The sequence below is a fragment of the Tripterygium wilfordii genome, chromosome 18, assembly GCF_013401445.1.
Source record: "Tripterygium wilfordii isolate XIE 37 chromosome 18, ASM1340144v1, whole genome shotgun sequence".
NCBI classification, from domain to species: Eukaryota; Viridiplantae; Streptophyta; class Magnoliopsida; order Celastrales; family Celastraceae; genus Tripterygium; species Tripterygium wilfordii.
In genome coordinates, this window is record NC_052249.1 from 9718856 (window position 1) to 9741860 (window position 23005).

Consider the following 23005-nt stretch of genomic DNA (forward strand, 5'->3'; position numbering starts at 1 on the left):
AACCTTTATTGTAGCAACATTATCAAATAAAATTATCGTATTTTAGTTTTCAAACAAATTGAATAAAACATATACAATAAAACAAATATAATAAAATAGATACAATAAAATAGCTATAATAATACATATAACATATTAGCAAGTCGAAATAGATGCAATATTAGCATATCCCACGGACATAATGGAATACCGTCATCCAGCCACCCTCGAGGCTACCGATCCACCAAAGAGAAGTATCGGAGCACCACGACCAACCCCAACCATCATTCGCTTTCTTCAGCTGATGGTTCCACTAGAATCTGACATTGAAGCTGCGGGAAACAATGAAAAAAACAGTTAGATCTGATCGTCGGAGACAACGCTTCCTCAAACAACTATCATAGGAGTATTCCCCATACTTAGACGCACCATCCTCACCCATTGATTGGTCGAAAATCTACTGAAGGAAAGGATCCTGATTTTGGGTATCAAATGGAGAAGATGAAGGTATTTCAATTAATAAAATAAATGTTTATAACTTTTTTATCATTTATGGAATATTTTATAAATTTGATGGATTTTACGAAACAAAACTTATTTCACTGTCTTTATCGGTATAAAAACTTTGAATTAAAAGAATTATCTCTAATTTTTCAAATTCTAAATTAAATTATTACAATCAAGGAGTCGAGGACGAGACCAGTAAAGTTTTTTAAGGAAAAGAAAACATTTGAAAATTGGAAATAAAACTCCCTTGGCAGTTGGGTTGGGCTGGGAAATAAAACCCAAAGTTTATGGCTCGTTTGGTTCGGATCGGGTGCTCTGAATTTGCATTATAGCCGTTGGATTTGGGTGATTTCGATCCTGCGGTCATTTTTAAAAGTTCATTTAATGGTGTTTCTATGGGCAAGTGTACAAATATTTAAAGTACTTGGCCTCGAAAATTGAAACAATAAAATAATAAGCAGTAGAAAAAAAAAAGCATTGGACCAGATGCACCGTACAAATGTTCCAATAAGGGCAGTCGCACAGTTGAGTCTCTAGAACTTGCGGACGTACGTGGACCAATGGAAGCGCAGAAACTGATCGGATCTCATCCCCTCCTCTCGTCCACGAATTCTGATATCACATTTTTCTTCCATCAATCACGCCTCCACGTGTCGCCACCTGCACGACTCTCAAAAAATGCGCAAAGAAAATCCATTTTTTTTTGTTTGGAACTTGGAGACAGAAGGCTTGTTGGAGCAGGAAAGTCCAGAAGCTTCTGTATTTGCCTGTTTAAGCGCAGAGTTTTACCCGATTTGTGGTGAAATTACTTGGACGGGTTTCTGCGAGTTTCAATTATCAGGGAAAAGTTACGATCTTCTGGGAAAGTTCGGATTTCTTTGGAGTAGTTTTGCTTTTAAGGTTAGTTTTCTGTGGTGGATGGATGCGCTTTCTCTTTTGTTTGTGAGCTGAACCTTTGTGCTACATGCCTTGCAGTTTTAGTTGCTGTGGCTCTGTTTGCTTACCGATTTGTTGTTGGAAGATGATAATTTCTTTTTTCGTTTTCGATTAATTGCTAGTGAGACGAGAAACTGAAAAGGGAAGTTAAATCGAGTGCGATAATTTTTGGTAACTGGGTTGGTCTTTGGAATTTTGGTTATCCTTGTGTTTGTGGAGATTAGGTTTTTATGCTTTTGGGATGGGGGAAGTGTTGGAACTTGGAAATGAAGTGGATTCTTTACTCACTAGAAGTGCTTTTGTTTCAAGTTCCCTGACTAGTAAAAATGGATGTAAAAAGAGGTAAGCAGTCAAACATAATCAGTTCAGTGTTCTGATTCAAAGACCTTTAGTGTCGATGCCAGTACTTGCTTTGTGGAGCTCATAGAACATCTTGATTTAACACTCTACTTTTGCTGGATTTGATTGGGCTTTTATAGATTGTATTTAGCTGTACTTTTTCATGAGGATCGTAATCTTCCTGATCATGTTTGTTGATAAAACTTCTAATGAAAAGAATTGTCCGTGTACTTTTTACTATTGGGGACTGAAACCAGTTTTCTTCTCTCTCTCTCCTGACTTTGCCTTCTATTGGTATGATCGTATCCCGCTCATCTAGTTGCTTGGCAAGGGGTTATGAATAATTAGATGAAAATTACGGAAAATTCGAGGAGCTACTTCATGTTCCTTTTGAAGATGAGAATGGAAAGCTTGTGAGATTGTATAAGAATAATTGAAGTTAGGAAAGCTCTGAAGAAGATAGGGGGTCATAAAGGTGATGATATGATTTGCAACAACTATCGAGGAATCAAACTTGCCACACGATGAAGAAGATTCACTAAAGAGAAAGTGAGATTAGGAGCAATGGTTTTAGGGAAAGAATTTGGGTTTCCATTGGGCTGCCCTGTCATGAATGTTGTTTCCCATCAAGAAGGCTTGCCTTCTCTTAGTTTTTATTGATTTGGAGAAATCTCTGATAGGGATCCTGGGGTAGTGACTGATCAGTTATAAAGAAGAAACTGCTGGTTATGTTTAGGATAAAGGGTTTAGCTACCCCCTTTTACGATGATGATAGATGAACTTACAAAGTTTATTCTACATGAAGTTCCTTGGTGTAAGTGGTCTATAGATGATATCTTCATAATTTATTAGAGGATGCGGGAGTTAATTTGAAGTTAGGTTGTGGAGATATATCTTGGAATAGGTTGAAGTTCCTTGGTGTAAATTGTCTAGATATAATATCGTCATAATTTTGGGAGAATGTGGGAGTTAGTTTGAAGTTAGATTGTTGAGATATATCTTGGAATACGGATTTGGAATGAGTATGACCATAATAGAATATGTAAACTAAGCTTAGGAAAGTTTGAAAGAAGACAATGGTGTGTTAGAATGGATGGGAAAGAGATAGAAAACAAGTGAGACTTTTAAATGTTTTGGGTCAACTATCGAGGAATCATGCGTGTTGTAGCATACGGAAGGATAGGATGAGAAACGATGGTATCTGATCAAAGATGAGTTGAGGAAAAATTGTCCTAAATTTCTTAATTTAGAATGTTGGTTATGACCCTCCTATTCCTAGGGAAGGAATAGGTAAGGGCCTACCTATTATCTCCTTCATGAGTTTATTTATTTAGAAAGTGCTAAAAATAAAAAGAGTAATGCTACAAACCCCCAAAATATGATCCCCATTTTACCCCCAAATCTATGTGGCATGTGAAATAGCCGTTGATTATAAAAACACATGTAGGGCCCACTTAACATCCAACACTTCACATTGATTGGGGATGAAATGGGGTCATAGTTTGGGGGTTTCAAGCATTATTCAAATAGAAAATGGGTTGGCTTGAAAGACATGGATGGAAGTAACGAGGGACATGAATGTTGTAAGTTTAACAAAGAACGTAGTTTTAGACCAAATCATCCTGTAAAGGATAATCACAGTAGTGGATTCTAACTAATATTCTTTAGTGATTTTTGCTAAAAAATGTTATTTACGGATTTGTCTCAACCAAAGGGCAAATCTTGGTGTACCAGTGAAGTTACTTCATTGGGAAATATTTGTGAATTACTGTATTACAACTTAGGCACCCCAGATTCAAACAACAAAGATAACTTCTAGGTAATGTTGCATTTATTTGCTCCTCATACCCTGCTATCGTTGCTGGAGCATTCTGTACTTGGTGTGACTCTTTACCTAGGCCTCTCCTAAAAGTTGAGGTTAAGGCTTTGGTGACAACAATGATGGAGGCCTGATATTGGTTTTCAGCTTAATATAGCTGTTCTTTGGGCTCCCATTTTCCATTTTTTTCTTTGGTTTTGCGCTGCTGGTTCGTCTAGTTGATTGCATTCTAGAAGTTTTTGCAAACCAAAAGCGCAGAGAGAGTAACTGATGGCATGCTGGCTCATTTTCTGATTCAGTAAAGGAAGTTTTGGAACAAAAAACGCAAGAAGCATGACATCAGATAAAAAAGTTGCTTCCCTCTTCAATGGCGGGTAAATAATCTTGGAGGAATGCCTAACTTGTGCTTGCAAGAGGTAGGAATTTCTTTCATTTTGGTATAGCTCTGCTTTTCTAACTATGCATGGTTCTCATTATGTGGTTTGATAATTATGTGGCTTTAATCATGAAAGTATGGAAGAAGTATTTCATCTTAGCATCTACTTTCAGTGAAATTTGTTTCTTTGGTTAAATGATACTTAGTTGAATAATGCTTGAGACCCCCAAAATGTGACCCTCAATTAATGTGGAGCATTGGATGTTAGGTAGACCCTATATGTTTGTTGTAATCAATGGCTCTTTCAATGCCACATAGATTTGGAGGTAAAATGGGGGGTCTTATTTTGGGTGGATATAGCATTACTCTACTCACTTGTACTATGTGAAAATAAAAAGAACAAATTTCTTGGCATAACAAAATTGTAATATGTGTAATAAGAACCCAAAGTTTTGGGATAAAGGCTCGGATGATGATGATGAACAAAATTGTAATTTGTCAAAGTTTGATCAAGTAAGAAGAGGTGAGGTTTTTGAGAACTCATTTACCTGGAGTAGAAAGATTTGGGCTCTATGTGGAACTTGATTGGGGGGTTAAGTGGGAGATAAGCAAGAACATGTCATCAGAAATCACAGCCGGGAAGATTCTCGAGTAAGGAAGAAAAAACATGAAAATTATTCAGAGCATTGTAATTATCCTTGCTGGCTAATCTGGTTAGAAGGAACAACAAAATTTTCATAAATGGCAAAACTGATTTAACTTTTTCCTAGATAATTGGCTTAGCACCACCAAATTCTGGATTTCCACGCTTATTAGCATCTTAGTTTATGTCATTAGGGTTTCTAGTTTAGTTTAGTTTTTTTTGTAGTTGTTTTTTTTTTGGCTTTTGGTTCCTATTCTTTTTATTTGATGTATGTTTCTTTTGCTTTTCTTCTTTTGGCTTGGTGCCTGTCCTTATATTTTTCTGCTTTTCAAAAAAAAGTTTTCACGAACTCACAGCTCTTTGCAAGTATACTTTTCAATCCAGTTCAAGGTACATCCAAGCACAAGTGCCTCAGAGATGGATTTTGTGACCTTCCTCGACTAATTCTAAAACATTCATACCACCTTTTTTGACATGTGATAATGAGCTTTGATTAAGATCTAGATTTGTATGTAAAAGTGATAAATGAGATGCAGCATGATCTAATTTTATCATACAGGGTAGTGGTCGATGTAGCCTCCTTCCCACCTGTATATGCATGACCTAAATCTAAAAGTGACATGACCTATATGAGGTCTTCCTGAAGTGCAATGAACATGGTATCATTGTTAAAAATAATTGCTCCTATATTTCCAGGATTTTTTGTTTAGTTGTTTTAACATTCAATCTGATTACATTATGGTGTGGCATCAAAAACATAGATGACACTCTAAATGTATAGTGAATTTCCAGATGGGATTTTTTACAAGGGTTCCCTTCGAATTCTATATTGAAAACAGGGAATGGAGAGTTAAGTTTCAGGATTTTGTAAAGAAATAATATGAATTTGTTTTCACACCTTTCATTTGAATAATTGCTAAGTATATCTATCTAAATTTTGGTTAGAAATTCTAGGCGTGTTCTCTTGGCTGACAATTTTTGCAAGGTAATCTCAGGCTTGTCTATATACTCCACTGTTGGACAGAGGTGTCAATACTTTGTTTGTTTGCAGCAACAATAGTGTCTCTCCATGCTTTTATAACGAATGTGATACAGCATATACAGTCTAATAGTTATTGCGGATCTCATTATGTTTCATGAGATATTGTATCATGTCTCGTGCCTTTTTGCACATTGTTGAATCTTGTTATCGTTCTTGAAAGGTTAATTCATGTCAACTAAATATTTCATTCTCTTAATGTTATGTAAAACGCCCTTAACTTTTTGTGGGTGTGGCAGTTTGAAGATAGCGCCTGGGATGAATTTGGTGGCAGTGATGATCATATAGTACCTCATCCTACTGGTGGATATGTGAATCAATTTCAAGATCTGAATGATGGCTGTAAGAAACCACGTTGCGAAGTGATTATCACCAATTATGCTGATAAAGCTAAATACATTGATCAGGGAAGAGACAAAACTAACTTAGCAACTCTAACTGACAAGGATAAAATGCTGGAGAAACATTCGTGGAACCCTGATGGTGTGTTTCATACTTCATGTGATGCATCATTCAAAGAAGTGGAGAGGGCAGCATCTGATGCTGCGAGGATGTCTAGTGATTCTTCCAAAAGTGGTGATTCTGGTGGTACTGAGCTTTATGTTGACAACCCTATCTTGGGTGAAGGTGGTGCTGCAGCTGATGTTAACTTATATCATTATCCTCTGAGTCATATATCCCAGGTAGACAATGATCTCAACTTTCTTGAAAATGATCGCGAAGATAAAGACAGCAGTGATCTATTTTATGGTTGGAGTGATATTGGAAATTTTGAGGATGTTGACAGGATGTTTAGGTAGTTACTGAGTTCCCTTTCAATTGCTGAAAATTTATCCAGTCTTTCTTCTGCTTCGATAGTTTAATTTTCTCCATTGTAATGATCATATCATGTTTATGTAAATTTTTTGGTGGATCCTTATTATTGAACTCACAATATCGTGGATTCTTGGCCATTTCAGAGGTTGTGATTCGTCATTTGGGTTAGGGATTCTAAGTCATGAAGATGAGTTGAACTGGTTCCCGCCGTCCCATGCCACTGAAGTGAATGAAGATGCATTGAAATTTGGTTCCCAATTCACTTGTTCTGAGGAAAGAGCATTGAGTGGTGTATCCGAACATCATGAAGGCTCCAGGTCAAATGATGCAATCCCATCAATAAATGATGGAAGTAGAAGTTTTTCCACTGTTGACAAAATAAATCCTTGGGCTCTGCATGCTAGTAACCATTCTTCTATAGGCCAAATATCATTTCTAAATGGCCCAGCCCTGAAGTATGGAAGTAGCGATGGCCGGATGGCAAATGAACAGGTTAGCATAGCCTTTATTGTTTCAGGGAAAAAGAACTAGAATTGTCACGAGTGCTTGTTAGTTAACTGTATGTCTTCTGGGGTTTGATATATGGTAATGTTGATTCCATAATTCTCCTATCGCCAATTTTAAAATGATTTTGATTGAGGGTTTGGTATGCGTTTGTTCATCCTGACACTGGTGGACACCTTATTTGTTATCATATTAAAGATTTTGATTTCACGATTAAGATGGTTTCTTTTTCAAGTCTTGGAAGGTTAATGTGCAGCTTTCCTTTGATGAATAGTAATTGATGCAGTAAGTTCAGTTATCTCAAGATGTTCTCATGTCAGTGCTTATCTATCATATTTCTTATTGTTTCCCCAAGTCTTACTAATTGATTTAAATGCTCAATCCACCCTAGTGGACAAAACCTTCAAATATTTTGTGTCATGTTTGGCACCCATAATACATCTGTGACATCTCATATCAATTTGAATAAAACATGAGTTGATGCACCAGAGTGAGTCAGAATGGAAAAGTTGAAGCCATCACCATGGACAAGGCAGTTCCTTTCTTCAATATGGAGACTTGAATCAATAGGCGAATTCTGTGCACGTCTTTGGAGATTCACCCCGATATTTCTTTGTTTGCAGCATAAAAAAGACAAAAACTCTTAACTCTTTGTCTTTGAGCTTCATGCAGGCACGTAGTCCATGCATGCATCAAGAGGATGATCACCCATCAAATCAAGTCTCAGTGCACTATACTCATTCGATTGGCAAATCTGAAGACACTTGCCTTTCATCTGTTTTGCAGAGGCAGTCTTCTTATGCATCAAATCCAGTCCAGTCCATGGAGAGCTCTTATTGTGCTACATGTGATGCTTCTGATGTAGCAACAAATTTGAAGAGAGAAAATCTGTATCACCGAAAGGATTTAGAAGCCTCGTTCAATGGAAAGTTTCAGCATGAGAATATGGTGAGTCAGTCGGCATTTTGTGATCCAGTCTTGGTCCAGAAGCAAGCCCATCAGTCTAAACTTGAAATTGAGGGTCATAGCGAAGTTGGAGGTGTTAGTGTAGGAATCCAGTCAGAGCTAGATTCTTCAAATGCACAGGAGAGCTCTAGTGTGAGTTCTTTATTGGATGAATTATCAGTTGAAGCAAGTAGCTTTCGACAGCTTCAGAAGGCCATGGAACAGGTATACTGGCTCGCATAATCTTGGTTATGTTATTAGAAATCCTAGTCTTGAATCATCTTATTTTGCTGCTGAGCATATGTCTGTATATTGGTGCATTTTCCCATAGCTGTGAGGCTGCATGCTTACCTTTTACTATAAGGGATTTGACATTCATGTAAAGATTTTTTGTAAGATTGACGCGACATACATAAAGATGTGAGCTACTATCATTCACCACTGTAGGTAACTGGTTTCTCCCTCTTGTCATATGAAGAGATCCAATTTTAATTTTCTGAGATGTCTGGTATTGGTTTTTAGATTTTCCTTTTCTTTTTCTTTTTTATTGAGTGGATTTAAGATTTTCTATCATTTCTCATCCACAAAAAAGTGAGATGGTGGAATTCCGTTATTTTGCTCCTTTTCCCCTCATTTCCTACACATCTAGATAACTGCATTTTTAAACCTACATTGCGTTTAAATGTTGCCTCACATGGTAAAATCTGTAATGATATATTTTGGTGATTCTAATTTTTTTTTCTCCTAGTGTTGACATTTTGAAATTTCTAATATTTAAATCATCATCAGGGTCAAAGAGAAATTTCTAATATTTAAATCCACTGTTTTATTTTTTTTGTTTGTCCTTGATTTGTTTGGAACTTACTGAGTTACACCATAAATTCAGTTGGATATTAGGACGAAACTGTGCATAAGGGATAGTCTGTATCGTTTGGCTACGAGTGCAGAACAAAGGCATAATTGCAGGAATTCTAATAGTGCCATAAAAACTGGCAGAGAGACAAGTGGAGCACCACTGACTGAAGAAACTGACAAGTATGTCACTTTTTTCTATACTTTTCTTTCATATCTAGCTGTTAAGAGAATTATTGCTCTTGCTTGCTATTTGCTGTTCTCTTCATTTGTGCATCAAACTTGAAAGTTGTATGACACTTGGAGACAATATCAGCTTCCGGCTCACTTATGTGTTGTAAAGCAAGTGTCAATGATGCATGGCTCTTATTCATTTTTTCCCCATGAAAGGTTCAAATTTTATTGAAGCACCCTACACTCTTATCTCTGGGTTTATTTGCTCCTCTTTCCTTCCGAGTAACATGGAATGGCTATACAACATATGACATGAAGTACACCATTCCAATGAATCACTAAAATTTCATTGCTTGATTATTGGCTTCAAGATTATTTAGCAAGAAAATATTAATTATTAGGTATTTTGCAACAGGCTCTCTGAAAAGGAAAATGTGGTTTACTTATTTGATTTGTGGCTGCTAGAACTTTAGATATATGGGTCCAACTGTTGACAATCTTTGCTTGAAAAGCTGGATCCACCAATTCTTGAACTTTTCTATGGAAGTCATACCTTTTGGAGCAACTCATATTTGAACATGTCTTTTTTGTGATCTAAATTCTAAAACCTTACGTGCTGAAGTATATCCCGTGGTACATAAATTTAGGCAATTTCTTCAACTTTTTCTCCAGTTCGAAGTTCATAGCTGAGATAAAGAATGTTCACATATTCCACATCATTTCCCCGACATGAAAGTTCATTCTAGGCATTACTTTTTAACATGAAGTTTTCTGAATGTGTTGTGCTTGAACTTAAGTATGGGTTTCTAACCATCCAAGTCCTTTATTTACTACTTGTGTTGATCAATTGCAACAGGTTAATCGATATGGAAACTGATACAAATCCAATAGATCGATCTATAGCACACTTACTATTTCATAGGCCATCAGATCCGTCTGCAAGGCCAACTAGTGATGTTCCAAGTCTAAGGCCAATGCCATGGTAAACCCATCTACTCTTTTGTATATTTTACAACCCACAACAGTGGGAGTTGGAGCAGAGTGGGCTATTCCTTCTGTGTACATTATTTTGTTTCTTTTGCTCTGGTGCTGACAGATTCATGGGACTGCAATGAGTTAGGCTGTGATGGATGGACAAAGGCTTTATAACGAAGGAATGTGGCGGACATTGATAAAAGGTTGATAGAGGATGCCACACACTGAGATCATCTAGCTGCAGCATAGTTGTGATATAATGGTCCTGTATAAAAATCATCATGTTTCCGCTGATTCCAGCTTCCATTTCATTCCTGGATTTGAGTTGTCAGGATATGTAATTTTGATGTGTATTTAAGTGTATATCCTTGGTGGTCTTGAATGATGAGCTTCGTTTGTGCTTATCTGCTCACCAACAGTCAAAACAGGTTACTCTTATTAAACTTCTTGTGAACTGGTTTAAGTCTCCTTTGATTCTTGGAGGTTATATTTGTGATAACATCACTTTAGGCATTTCAGTGACTATAAGCCGATGATACCTGAAATTGGGTACGGGTGTTGGGTATGGCCAAGTTGTCATAGAGGAAGACAAGGTAAAGTGTAGATTCCGGATGTTATATCAATACCCGTGTCACATATATCTAACATCAGTACGGTAGGATAAAATGAAGAGTCCGGTATCATAGTTGTAAGCTGTCGATTTCTATTATGAGAATAAAATTAAGCTTCAAGTTATTCTTAAATACAAGCTAGTCTTACTGTAATAGATATTTTGAACTGAGAATATTGTCAAATAACGAACACATGATAGAAAATGCACATTCTTTCATAGAAATCAAGTAAAATTGTTGTTGTCAATTTATCTATAAAAATGTCAATGAATTCTACTTTGGAATCCACATAAGAACTATAAATATTGAAAAATCTTACTATTTTTCTTTGTTTTTCTTTTTGGTGCTATTATCCTATTTTTTAACCTATACTCAAGTCACCAGTTAAAATGATACACCCGAGTCACTAGTTAGAATAATAAAAATGGTGTGTATAATTTCGGTGAGGTTCGAATCTCTCCTCCCTATTTATAAAAATTTATTGGTACATCCGAGTCACCAGTTAGATTGATAAAGATGGTGTGTATAATTTCGGTGAGGATTGCATCTCTCCTCCCTATTTTTAAAAATTTGTTTTGAACTTTTTTAGAACGAATTATTCTCTGTTTATTATGTACCGACCAAGTTAAAATTAAGGGGTCTCATTGACAAATCCCAATCCCGCTCCTTCCTTTCTGAAACCCTAACCATATTTCCCCTGAAAATTTGAAGCTCATGGAACCGAAAGACCAAAACTACCAAGAATTCCCACAAGAGGCCACTGCCAACGTCATCAAGCCCACCAAGCGGCTCTTCTCTGGCTGCCCGAAGCCTCCTGCAATGCAGCAGCCCTACAACAACTGCAGAAAAACCAGAGACTTGCCCAATCTGTCGCAATGCCACGCCTGTGGATTCCGGGTTGACGTCTGCACAGGTAAGGACCAAATTCAAGTTCTATTCAGCGAGTGGCGTATTGTCCTGCTTTGCAAGAAATGTTTAGTGCGTGTTGAATCATCCAAAATATGTTCTTATTGTTTTGAAGAAGTTGCCGAGAATTGTTTTTGTTGTTCCCAATGTAGAAGAAGTATTCATAGGGATTGTTTCTCGATCTATAAAACTGTCCCCCCATGGTCTTATTCCTGTGCTGGTACTGAATTTTTGGTTTGTATTGATTGTTGGATACCAAAAACAATAGAAAATAGAAGAGCAATTTCGACGGGTAAAGCATGTAAAACTGTATTGGATTCTACAAGTTCTAGGGTTTTTGAATCTGGCAATGCCAGGGTTTTGGATGAGGGGGATTGTGCCACATCAATGGAGTATGTGGTGAAGGATGCGAATGCTGTTGTGGAGAAGAAGGTGAAAGCAGCAGAGAGGGCACGAGAGGTGGCTCCGAGGAAAGCAGTTGTGGGCCTGGCAGCAAGGAAAGCGGTTGAATTGGCAAGCAATGCTTTGGATTTGATTGCTAAGAGGGATGAGCATGGCAGTGTTAAGGGGTGTGACTCTGATGATAAAATTGATGATGTGGAATTGGCGTTTCGGTTGCACAGGGCTATGAATAGCTCGTCAAGGAGTTCTAAGACTTTTTGCCCAGTGAACTCAGGTTGTGTGGTTGCTATGACAATGAGAGACGAGAATGCTGTGGCTTGTCGAAAGCTGGAGATTTCTGTGGATAGAAGTGCTTCTGGACATCCGGACTGTGTTAAAATTGGGGATGGTGATTCTTCTAGTTATAGGGATTATTCGAAATCACATCCATCAGTTTATGTTAGAAGGAAGAGGAAGGTTGGCAAATCCTGTGACAAGTCTAATCATGAGGATGTGGAGTTGAACTCAATTGAAGGAAATGGAAGTTGTTCTAATAAGTTGTTAAACTCAAGCATAGGTGATGAGAGCTTGCACTCTGAGTCTCAAATTTACTGTAAACAAGAAGATTGCAATCAACCAATGGATGCTAGATGCAATGGAAAAAGTGATCGCTATTTCTTAAAGTATAGAAGGAAGTCCGGTGATCGCTGTTTCTTAAAGTATAGAAGGAAGTCAGGTTGGCGATCGAGATCAAATGGTAAACACAATTTCCTATACGAAGGGGTGTATCATCAAATTCAGGCTTCAGTATGTGAATTGCCTTTAAATTCCTCCAGGGAATCGGGATTCTCCAATTGTTCATTTCAGTCTTGTGTTTTTTCTCTTCAAGCTTCTCCTTCTACAAATGGCTTATCCCGAGAGCACTCTGAAGGGGCACAAGACTACAGGTATTTGAAAATTATGTAAAGTTACTTGCGTACATTACTTGCTCATTTTGTATGGAATACATTGCTGTTATACAATAGTTGTCCCCCTTAATTTCTGTTACACTTTTGAACTATGAATGCAGACAGCTTCATAGATTCCTGTTTCTGTTTTTGTTCTATGCATTTATAATAATGCCCATGGAGCTTGGTAAAAAATAGACCCATCAGATGAATGATTATAATTTCCAAGATTTGGTGGTTGATCTCAGTGTCATCTTGAATGGGATATATTGTGTAGTTTGGGGTTAAAAAGATGCAACATCTAGATTTTGTTTGTCTCCAGAAATTGAATACAAAATGGAGATTGTTCACTGTTATAGATTTTTGTTAGTTAAGCTGTGTTTTACTGTAGTCAGAGTGTTAAATCTTACAGGGGATATATTCTACTGTTGTTTTCTAGGATGGTGGAGGGTAAACTAGCTGTAGGGAGATTTTTCCTGGGGTTCACTTCATGTGATAAGTCCCGGCATGAAGTTGAGAAATTTCAAGTAGGAGATACCTAAAGAGGGAGACCAAAAAGAAGTTGATAGAACTAGAAGTGATGAGAACCTATCCATGGTGAATGCATATAGCCAATGCCATGATTATATAGACGGTCTGCATTACATTTCTTTTTTGAATGGAAGAGGGTTTCCATTATGTAATGGGCTGATAGCTATAAATCTGTTTCTATTTTGAAATTTTTAGAATTTATTTGCCCAAAGGATTGGTTTGGTTTTGTTCTTTTTTTTTTAAAAAAAAAGAAAAGAAATCTGTGGCTTTATAGTTTGGAAAATCTACCTTCAGCTACTTGCATGCTCTCAGTTAGCCTCTTTCTTATATCCTTTTAGTTCAACGATCTCTTAATTGACCTGACTTGTTTACAGCTCACTATAGTCCAATGACCATAGTTTGTAAGTACATCCTCGAGATTACCATCCATAGGAATCAGTGCCTTGTCAAGTTGACGAGATTTTTATGAGGGAGACATTCTCAACTCTGTTTTCATAATTCATGAATAGATCCTTTTTTGGTTCATTCGGTAGTCCTTGTGGTCTTTATACAGCTCTGGTTTGCCATATATTTGGGTGAAGGAGGCTTTTGTGTAGAAAGAAGTATTACTAGTGATCCTCATTCTGTCACATTTGATGATGTGGAATTGGCGTTTTGGTTGCACAGGGCTATGAATAGCTCGCCAAGGAGTTCTAAGACTTTTTGCCCAGTGAACTCAGGTTGCGTGGTTGCTTTGACGACGAGAGACGAGAATACTGTGGCTTGTCGAAAGCTGGAGATTTCTGTGGATAGAAGTGCTCCTGGACATCCGGACTGTGTTAGAATTGGGGATGGTGATTCTTCTAGTTATAGGGATTATTTGAAATCACATCGATTAGTTTATGATAGAAGGAAGAGGAAGGTTGGCAAATGCTGTGACAAGCCTGATCATGAGGATGTGAAGGTGAGCTCAATTGAAGGAAATGTGAGCTGTTCTAATAAGTTGTTAAACTCAAGCATAGTTGATGAGAGCTTGCACTCTGAGTCTCAAATTTACTGTAAACAAGAAGATTGCAATCAACCAATGGATGCTAGATGCAATGGAAAAAGTGATTGCTATTTCTTAAAGTATAGAAGGAAGTCGGATGATCGCTGTTTTTTAAAGTATAGAAGGAAGTCAGGTTGGCGATCAACATCAAATGGTAAATGCAAGTTCCTATATGAAGGTATATATCAGCAGATTCAGGCTTCAGTATCTGAATTGCCTTTAAATTCCTCCAGACAGCACTCTGAAGGGATACAGGACTACAGGTATTTGAAAATTATGTGAAGTTGCTTGCCTACAATTTTTTTGCTTTCCAGACCCCTATTTCTCATCCTTATCAGTTTCTACTATGTTTTGTTACTTGCTCATTTTGTATGGAGTACATGGCAGTTGTACAATAGTTGTCCCCCTTAATTTCTTTTACACTTTTGAACTATGAGTTCAGACAGCTTCATAGATTCCTATTTCTGTTTTTGTTATATGCATTTATAAAATAACGCCCATGGAACTGGGTAAAAAATAGACCCATCAGATGAATGATTATCATTTCCAAGATTTGGTTGTTGATCAAAGTTTCATCTTGATGGGATATACTGTGTAGTGTGGGGTTAAAAAATGCAACATCTAGATTTTATTTGTTTCCAGAAATTGATTACAAAATGGAGACTGTTTGCTGTTCTAGATTTGTGCTAGTTAAGCTGTGTTTTAATGTAGTCCGAGTGTTAAATCTTACAGGGGATATTCCTACTGTTGCTGTCCTGGATGGTGGAGGATAAACTAGCTGTAGGGAGGTTTTTCCTGGGGTTCGCTTCATGTAATAAATCCTCGTGAAGTTGAGAAAATTTAGTAGGAGGCACTTAAAAGAGGATACCAAAAATATGTGGATAGAACTAGGGGTGAAGAGAACCTATCCATGGTGAATGCATATAGCCAATACCATGATTATATAGAGGGTTTGCATTACTTCTTTTCTTATGTAATGGGCTGGTAGCTATAAGCCTGTTCTATTTTGAAATTTTTAGAATTTATTTGCCAAAAGGTTTGGTTTGGTTTTGTTCTGTTTTTTTTTTTTAAGAGAAATTTGTGGCTGCAAAGTTTGGAAAATCTACCTTCAGCTGCATGGTCTCAGTTAGCCTCTTTCTTATGTCCTTTTAGTCCAAAGATCTCTTGATTGCCCTGACCTGTTTACAGCTTAGTGTAGTCCAATTACCATACTTTGTAAGTATATCCTCGAGACTACCATTCGTAGGAATCAGAGCCTTGTCAAGTTGGAGAGATTTTTTTGAGGGAGACATTCTCAGCTCTGTTTTCATGAATGGATTCTTTTGGTTCATTCGGTGGTCCTAGTGGTCTTCATACAGCTCTGGTTTGCCATATATTTGGGTGAAGGAGGCTTTTGTGTAGAAAGATTGGAAGGTGCATAGAAGGATTTGCTTTTGTGTTTAGAGTAGATAAGGAAATTTTGCTCTTGCTCTCCATGGTTTTATCTATTGCGATTATGTTCTTTCTGTTTTATGCTTCTAGGATGCCTAAGCTCAGATTCTAAGCCTTTTCGGGTTAGAGAGAGCTTGGGAAAGGGTGGGTACAGTGGTTGAAGAGAGTATGAGCATGCTTAGGGCTGTAGCTTGGGTTTGCTTTTTATGTGAATTTCACTTCCTCTGAAGCTTCTCCTTGGAATAACCATATTGTGGAGTTTTGTATCTACATGTTTAGAAGAGCTGAAGTTTTTTAGGTAGTAAACAACAACGATGTTAGAGGCAAGGTTGGGGAAGGCAAAACATATGCAGCCTTGCTCACACAATAAGGAGAGGCTGCTTCCCTGATTTTGATCTGTGACTGAAAGTTTTGGGATTCGTCAATATAAGGGACAAGTAATGATGCCCTATCTCATTTCGTGTCATTGTTCCAAATTAGAGTTTTAGTTTTATGAGTTTAGAGTCATGATAGTGTTTCTATGGAGATTTAAGATGTAGTTAGATGTCATTTGGTTGGTTTAAAGCGTTATTATTATTTTATTGGAAGGCATCGGTCATAATGGAGTTTGCAGTGGATCAGCTTTGATTTTTTGTTCTCAGAGAGAGGTCATATATAGTTCGGAGTGGAACTGTGGAAGGTGGGGAGCCAGTTGTTTGGAGGCAACTTTGGTGCCTGGTTTCTGGATAAGTATGTTGGGAACATGTTGTGCTTCTCATGTTAGTCTGGGCTGTCAAACAATTCAAAGTTGAGATACAGACGGCATTTCTTGTATGTAGCTGCGTCGAAAGAGGGAGAATTCAAAGAGAAGTTGTGTTGAACGCTTTATGCAGTTACAAAGGGGAAGAGAACTTCAAATAGTTGTAAAACTAATGTGTTTTTGTCTTTCAAAATTTTGGAAAACTCGTTGTATCCCTAACAATTTCTTCCATAACCGGCCATAATATAGTATTACGTTATCTAATTACTTTAAATTGCATTATTACATTGTCTAATTATAATGACTTTCGTCATTACGTTGATTTTCGTTATTACGTTGTCTAATTATTGGCTTCTTTAATTGGGTAAATCTGCTTTCCTAATATTTTAATTTCTATACTGCCTTACATCACTTTTGGTTCAGAGCCTAAAATTTTAGTCTTCTAAATTTTCAGTTTAGCCTTTCCCGGAGTTTTTGATCATGGTTTGGAGGGAAGAATTTGATGCTTTAGATTTGAAGGTTTACACAGTTAAAGGAGTTGGGAAGTTCTCCCCTTATCGAAGAGCTGATTGGGTTCATTAGAGTTTGCAACTGTTGACCTGTAAAAGTTTTTGAATGAATCTCATGCAAGAAACAAGAAATGCCGCTACTAAGGGTCCTGCCGTGTTCTTTCCAGTGGTTTCTGCCACTGCAAGAATAGCTGCTCTGCCCAGGTATTGTGATTCCTCAAGTGCTTACAGGGTGGAGCAGGAGAGTTTGATAAATTCCAGAATGTGATGGTTTGTTCGTCTGACAGATGCATGGAGCTGGGTATTGTAAAGCTGATCTTGAAAACTTAAGTTACCCTCTTATAGACCCAATTTTGTGGCTGCATTAGCCTGTCACGGACTGTTTTTGTATAGTAGATGGTAATCAACTGTCTCATGGCATGTGAATGAAACATTCCACGCTTACCGAGTTCCATCCCTTGAGCTTCTGTTGGATAGCTGCATGGTAGTCTTGCTGAAATAATCTGTGCAGATGAGTCATGAATCCATTCATCAATTAAACAAGCGTGAAAGCCGTGATGCACATTCCGTCACACAAAGGATCTCAATCTACGTTAGCTGCAGTTCAGAAGGTATCCTATCTGACTTTCAGAGCCATGTTTTGTATGCTTGATTTGCTTATTTGTTTCCAAAGTTGAGTCTTCGCTAACAGATTCCTCGTGAATGAAATTGTAGTTTATCTTGACTCGAACGAAAACCTTGCTACTGGTAATTTCTATCTATGAGATCTTGATTATTTTATCCATACTCCGCTCTCATATTTTATCAGACAAACTAATATGTATCGTGTAAATTTGTTTGTTTGCATTAGTGTAACTGGTCTCTTGCATATGATTAGTCGATTGGATACAGAATGATGACTTGCTATATCGTTGATTTTACTGGCAAAATACTAATCTTACAAGACTACTACTCTACCATATAGCGGTATCGATTGAATAAAACTAAAATGACTAGTAGAAACTTAAGATCTACTCTTACCATATAACTTCAAAGAAAACCAATGTCAAAGAGAGAGACACTCTTATACCATCTCTGTTGAGATTGAAACAATATATAAGTTACATCCAATGGGCGAGCAATCTAGTAACTACCCTGAAAAGTTTTTGAAGGATGCCACTCCAAAACGATGCAGAAAAATAATTTTATATATAGAAACCACCTTGGCATTTTACAGTCACAAGCCTAGATGACAAGCACTATCTATCTATCATGCAGTGCAAAATTCAAATCCCCCTCCCTCTCCTTGTCCAATAGGGCCTTAAATATATACATATGCATAAGGATCTTGTTACAATATCTCTACTGATGCGATACTAATATGCGAATTTTTGTTTGTGCGGGACACTAAGATGCGAATTACTAAATATTAAAAACTCAATCACGCATGGAAAAGAAAACCACAAAAAAACCTGATTAGCATAAATGCAACAATCATAGTGATGATGATAAGTAGGGGCCAAAAAATAAACTAATAAAACAGTGAAAACAATTACTGGGCATTCACAAAAGATATGCACATGCATACTCGAGGTAAAAATGAGGTCGTCCATAAATGATTATGGGCTAAAATGAAAGAAAAAGTAATGTGTGTGTGTAAACGTATAAGCCATAAATGTGAAGCTTGCAAAGTTGAGGCTCTAGGGCAAGCTTGCAAGAGTACAGCTTTATTCGGAAGTGAAGAGACAACAACAGCAGAGAGCTCTAGGAGTGCATTCCAAACTGGGAAGGAACCTTGCAAAGATTAAGGAAGCCTCAACCTCAACCACATTCATGCTAGGAAGGAAATTGATAATGGGAGATCAACAATCTTGGACCGAAGGCATCACATAACAGGGCATGCACAAAGAGAACAAGGCAAGAACAAGAATCTCCCAACCAAGACGAGCGGTGAATGTACAGAACAAGAGTACAAGAGAATGGACAGGCAACAGTTGCAGAACTCATCAAGAGCTTCCGAACAACCGGCCAGCATTTGATAAGAATGAAACTCTTCCATCACTCAATCAGTGGACAGCAGATGGCTTGTCGCTACCCAAAAAACTTTTACAAATAGTTTAAAAGCATTTCCAGTTAGCAACAAAGATACCCAAAACGGCCATACATAGCCAAGTATCCTGCCAAAAGGTTGATAATATTAATATAGCACTAACCATAAATAAGAATTTGCACAAGTAGTAGTAGGAAATGCAATTACCAGTTTTGACTCCTTTTCTATTAGAAACATAGTGAAACCAGGGTAACCAAAAATGCACATTTTTCTTTCAGGACAGCTCCTATATAGCATCCATTCGAGAAGAGCATAACCCTCACCACCAGTTCTGATTCTCATCCAGCCACCAAAACACAATCCACAGTGGCTATTTGTATATGCAAAAAAGGTCAATGAAAAACCTGACAATGGACCACGCATATTACTCAGAAGAAACCCAGCAGCAATCATGGCATTCATAGAGCACAAGACCAAATTCGAATGAGCGTGTCAAGCAAGTATCAGACTCCTCGCACCAAAACACTGAAGTCGGCATTTTATGGACACAGAACAGAGTTCAACAATTGTGCCAAGTTTTGCACATGAAAAGACGAACAACTACTTAGATCCAACTGTCGATTATGAAAATTTCAAACCCTCTAATAATAAACTGCAGTGCATCGCAAATGATAGCCACAGGACCTTCAATTCTGAAGCTGCAATAGACATGAAAATAATTTATCAGTAACATAACCCGTGCATACAACAAGTAATGCTAGGTAGAAGAAGCATACCACAATCAGAACATGTCCTATCAAGAACGAAAGCCTCCAGAGCCTCGACGCTCGTATGGTCCAGAGCGGTCACGATATCGATCACTTCCCGAACCTCCATGACCACCAGAATCCCTGCTGCGCCCGCCAGAGCGATCTCCATTTCGATCTGGGCCATAGCGACCCCCACCGCCGCCATGCCTATCATCCCTTCCACCATACCTGCCGCCACCTCTTGCCCCTTCACTAGGGCACTCCCTAGCAAAATGCCCAGGCTTGCCACACTTAAAGCACTCTCCGCCACTAGATCCACGTCCCCCTCCATAATCACGTCCACGATCACGTCCATGATCTCGATCACGATCACGTCCGCCATCACGATCACGTCCGCCATCATGATCTCTACCTGAACCTTGTTGAGGCTGGGCCCTATCAACAGTAATAGAACGCCCATCTAAATCCACTCCATTCATTGCTTCAATGGCCTCATCCATTGCTTTCTTTTCATCAAAAGTGACGAATCCAAATCCACGAGATCGACCAGAAAACTTGTCAAGTACCACCTAAATAATCAAAATTTTCTGTCAAATCTCACAGAAGAATTTAAGATGAGTAATTGAAAAACATTAGAACAAGTCAAAACAAATAAATATTAACTTCTTAACATGTATCAACATTTACAAATATCTGCCAAGTGCCAACATGGCATGAATGCAACCAATGCTTTGTTTACAAAGACCCATGACAAAAACAGTTGCCATGCAGTCTTATGAAGCATGATTATTTGTGGCTGGATGTTCTTTCCAAATCAGGACAGAAAATCAAACTATTTTTGCTTGGATGAAAATTATATGGCTAGTTTTGTTAAAATAAGTATAGGATATTCAAACCAAACCACTTATTCACAATAAGACAGCTAAAGAACTTTTAACAGCAACTGAAAAAAAGGCCAACCCTGTTATATCAAAAGAACGTGAACTGTTCATGAATTAAGATTCAAAAAAGAAAAACAGCAGAGATATGGTGTACCAAAACTGGTAGAAACACAAATAAGTGAATAACAGAGTGGATCAAATGTATCCATGACTTCAGAATGGTTACCTTTGCTTCAAGAAGATGGCCAAACTTTTCAAATGCATCCTTCAGACCCCTATCTGAGGTTGACCATGAAAGGCCACCTATAAAACAACGGTACTCCAACTCTTCCGACATTTAAAACTGCAAATTTGATGAGGAACATTTATATGGAGACCCAAAACTAGAGTAACAAGCATTAACAATACCTAGATAGGTAGATAAATAAAACTAGTTCACACAGCAAGAAAACCATGAATAGAATACAATAATATGGCTCTGGAAGTCATACGACAGCAATAGCTCTTGTAAGGACTAACATTACTTGAGCAGTTGAGCTCAAATATTCCTGGGTAGAAGTCAAACTAGTATGGTTGATCAAAACAGGATCCTATATCACACACTGATCATTATAGCAAAAAATAATCACTGAGCAATGATAAGAATGGAGTATACCTGAAAGTGAAACCTCGCCACTAAGTGGCAGCTGAAGATAACCAACAAATGTGACCAAATCCAACATTAAACAAATAGAAGATGAAAAAAGGGGAGACGAGACAGTAAATGCACTTGTGCCACGAATTCCATCAACCAGATAGAGTAGCCAAAATTTGTTCATGCTCTCACAAAAATTTATTTTCTACTCGTTTCCAGAAAGTGTAGCCAACAAAACATTATAAAACCCTCTGACTAGAGTGGAAAGCGGGAACACATTTCTGATTGCAAAACTTTATCAGTCAAAAAATTGAAATCTGATCTGCCATAAAAGTTCACATAGCATTGACAACCTTTTCACATAAATAAAAGGGAAATAAAACCGAACCTAGATTCTCAATCAGTCACTAGCAATACAGTTACTATTTCATCCAAAACCCCGAAAAGAAAACCGCAATTAGGTTTTCAGATTTTCAAACCCGATCATAAAAATTGTTTACCGACTCTCCGTTTTCGTTCGAATTTGTAAACGCGTAGCACAGAGATACTAAACGTAGTAGGAGTGGAAAATTAAGCAAGCACACACAGTAATCGAACAATTAACTTCACTCTAGGTTAAATAACGAGAACTACTGAAAGTTAAGGAGTAGATCTCATGAATATGAAACCAAGTAGGGGAGAGGAGATTGAAGCGGCGTACCAGTAACGCAGGGAGGCGATGAATTTTAGGTTTTCGATTAGAGAACCGAAGTCGCAAACCCTTCGAAATAGAAGAAAGAGGCTGAGATTGTGCTAAACCCAATCGCGGGTCGCCAAACCACGCCCTTCAGTTTTATATATTGTTTACTTGATTTTTGTTTTTCTATTTTTATTATATTCTTTCGGTAAATACTATGAAAAATGAAAATTAACATAATTTTTTTTCAATAAGTCCACTAAATAAAAAAAATAGAAATAAGGATAAATTTTTTAAAATTATCAGTTAATGTGTGTAAAATATCTTTTGTTTGTATTATTATTAATTTATAAGTATGATTGGGATTCATACAAGAAAAAAAATTTAAAAATAAATCTACAGTTTTTAGATATGAGACCCATATTTTTTTGAAGTTTTTTCTTTAAAGGCGGTACCACCCTACTTTTTAATGTGTTTGGTGCAGCGAGTCGCGAAAGCGAACCCGCTCCACCAAAAATGGTCGTTTAGTCGCTTAACCAAACAGGACCGTTTAGTTTTCATCAATTTATGGAAATGAATTTATTTGTTTATTCTCGAATTTATCTTGACAGTTTTTTATTAATTGATTTATCTGTACATCATTGAATTTATTTGTTTAGCTTTCATTAATTTATAAGGAAAACACAGAGGATTAGAGAGAGACAGAGACTTATATGTATAGTAACAAATATTAACTCATATTTGGAGGTCGTTGAACCTTTGAAAAGGTCATAATAAGAAGAAAAACCTCAGACAAATTTGAGAATGTCGTTTGAAACCACAAAATAGAAATGTAAGAATTTCGACAGGCATGCATGGGAGAGATAGGCAAACCAACTGTCATTGAATCTCAATCTCCTCGTGTTCATGCTACAATAACGGGGAATGTATATAGTAGATTGAGAGGTTGGACTTTGGTGTTAGGTTTCCGAGAAAAAAAACGAAGAAATTTGAGAGGAAAACAGAAGAGGAAATGAAGAGGTGGTAAGAACAAGCAAACGAAGAAAGAGG

General features: G+C 37.4%; 4 protein-coding genes across 11 annotated transcripts; 2 read left to right on the forward strand and 2 right to left on the reverse strand.

Annotated features, from left to right (window-relative positions):
• The first annotated feature begins 1149 nt into the window (after positions 1-1149).
• On the forward strand, positions 1150-10386 carry LOC119984581 (protein LNK1-like). Of its 4 annotated transcripts, none has more exons than XM_038828596.1 (8): positions 1248-1386; positions 3880-3996; positions 5878-6434; positions 6598-6946; positions 7631-8128; positions 8790-8938; positions 9786-9911; positions 10026-10386. In XM_038828596.1, coding segments are annotated over exons 2-8 (1704 nt in total). In that variant the 5' UTR covers positions 1248-1386; positions 3880-3972; the 3' UTR covers positions 10027-10386. The 4 variants fall into 4 exon arrangements, with proteins under 4 accessions (XP_038684522.1, XP_038684523.1, XP_038684524.1 ...); XM_038828597.1 differs by lacking the exon at positions 1248-1386 and having other exon boundaries at positions 3953-3996; positions 5878-5980; positions 6085-6434; XM_038828594.1 differs by lacking the exon at positions 3880-3996 and having other exon boundaries at positions 1150-1386.
• Positions 10387-11140: 754 nt separating this feature from the next.
• On the forward strand, positions 11141-17770 carry LOC119984771. 5 transcript variants are annotated; one of them, XM_038828876.1, is made up of 4 exons: positions 11141-11428; positions 11690-12749; positions 13947-14570; positions 16932-17770. In XM_038828876.1, exons 1-4 carry the CDS (start codon positions 11230-11232, stop codon positions 16978-16980), a joined length of 1932 nt encoding a protein of 643 aa, XP_038684804.1. In that variant the 5' UTR covers positions 11141-11229; the 3' UTR covers positions 16981-17770. The 5 variants fall into 5 exon arrangements, with proteins under 5 accessions (XP_038684804.1, XP_038684803.1, XP_038684807.1 ...); XM_038828875.1 differs by having other exon boundaries at positions 11141-12749; XM_038828879.1 differs by lacking the exon at positions 13947-14570 and having other exon boundaries at positions 11141-12749.
• A 645-nt stretch (positions 17771-18415) lies between these two features.
• On the reverse strand, positions 18416-19635 carry LOC119984630. The gene is made up of 2 exons (XM_038828672.1): positions 19223-19635; positions 18416-19142 (listed from the first exon to the last, which is right to left on the reverse strand). The coding sequence occupies exons 1-2, from the start codon at positions 19475-19477 to the stop codon at positions 19083-19085; spliced, it is 315 nt and encodes a 104-aa protein (XP_038684600.1). The 5' UTR covers positions 19478-19635; the 3' UTR covers positions 18416-19082.
• LOC119984629 (glycine-rich RNA-binding protein RZ1A-like) lies at positions 19348-22114 on the reverse strand. The gene is made up of 4 exons (XM_038828670.1): positions 21980-22114; positions 20872-20988; positions 19792-20333; positions 19348-19713 (listed from the first exon to the last, which is right to left on the reverse strand). Exons 2-3 carry the CDS (start codon positions 20980-20982, stop codon positions 19812-19814), a joined length of 633 nt encoding a protein of 210 aa, XP_038684598.1. The 5' UTR covers positions 20983-20988; positions 21980-22114; the 3' UTR covers positions 19348-19713; positions 19792-19811.
• Between the last annotated feature and the right edge of the window lie 891 nt (positions 22115-23005).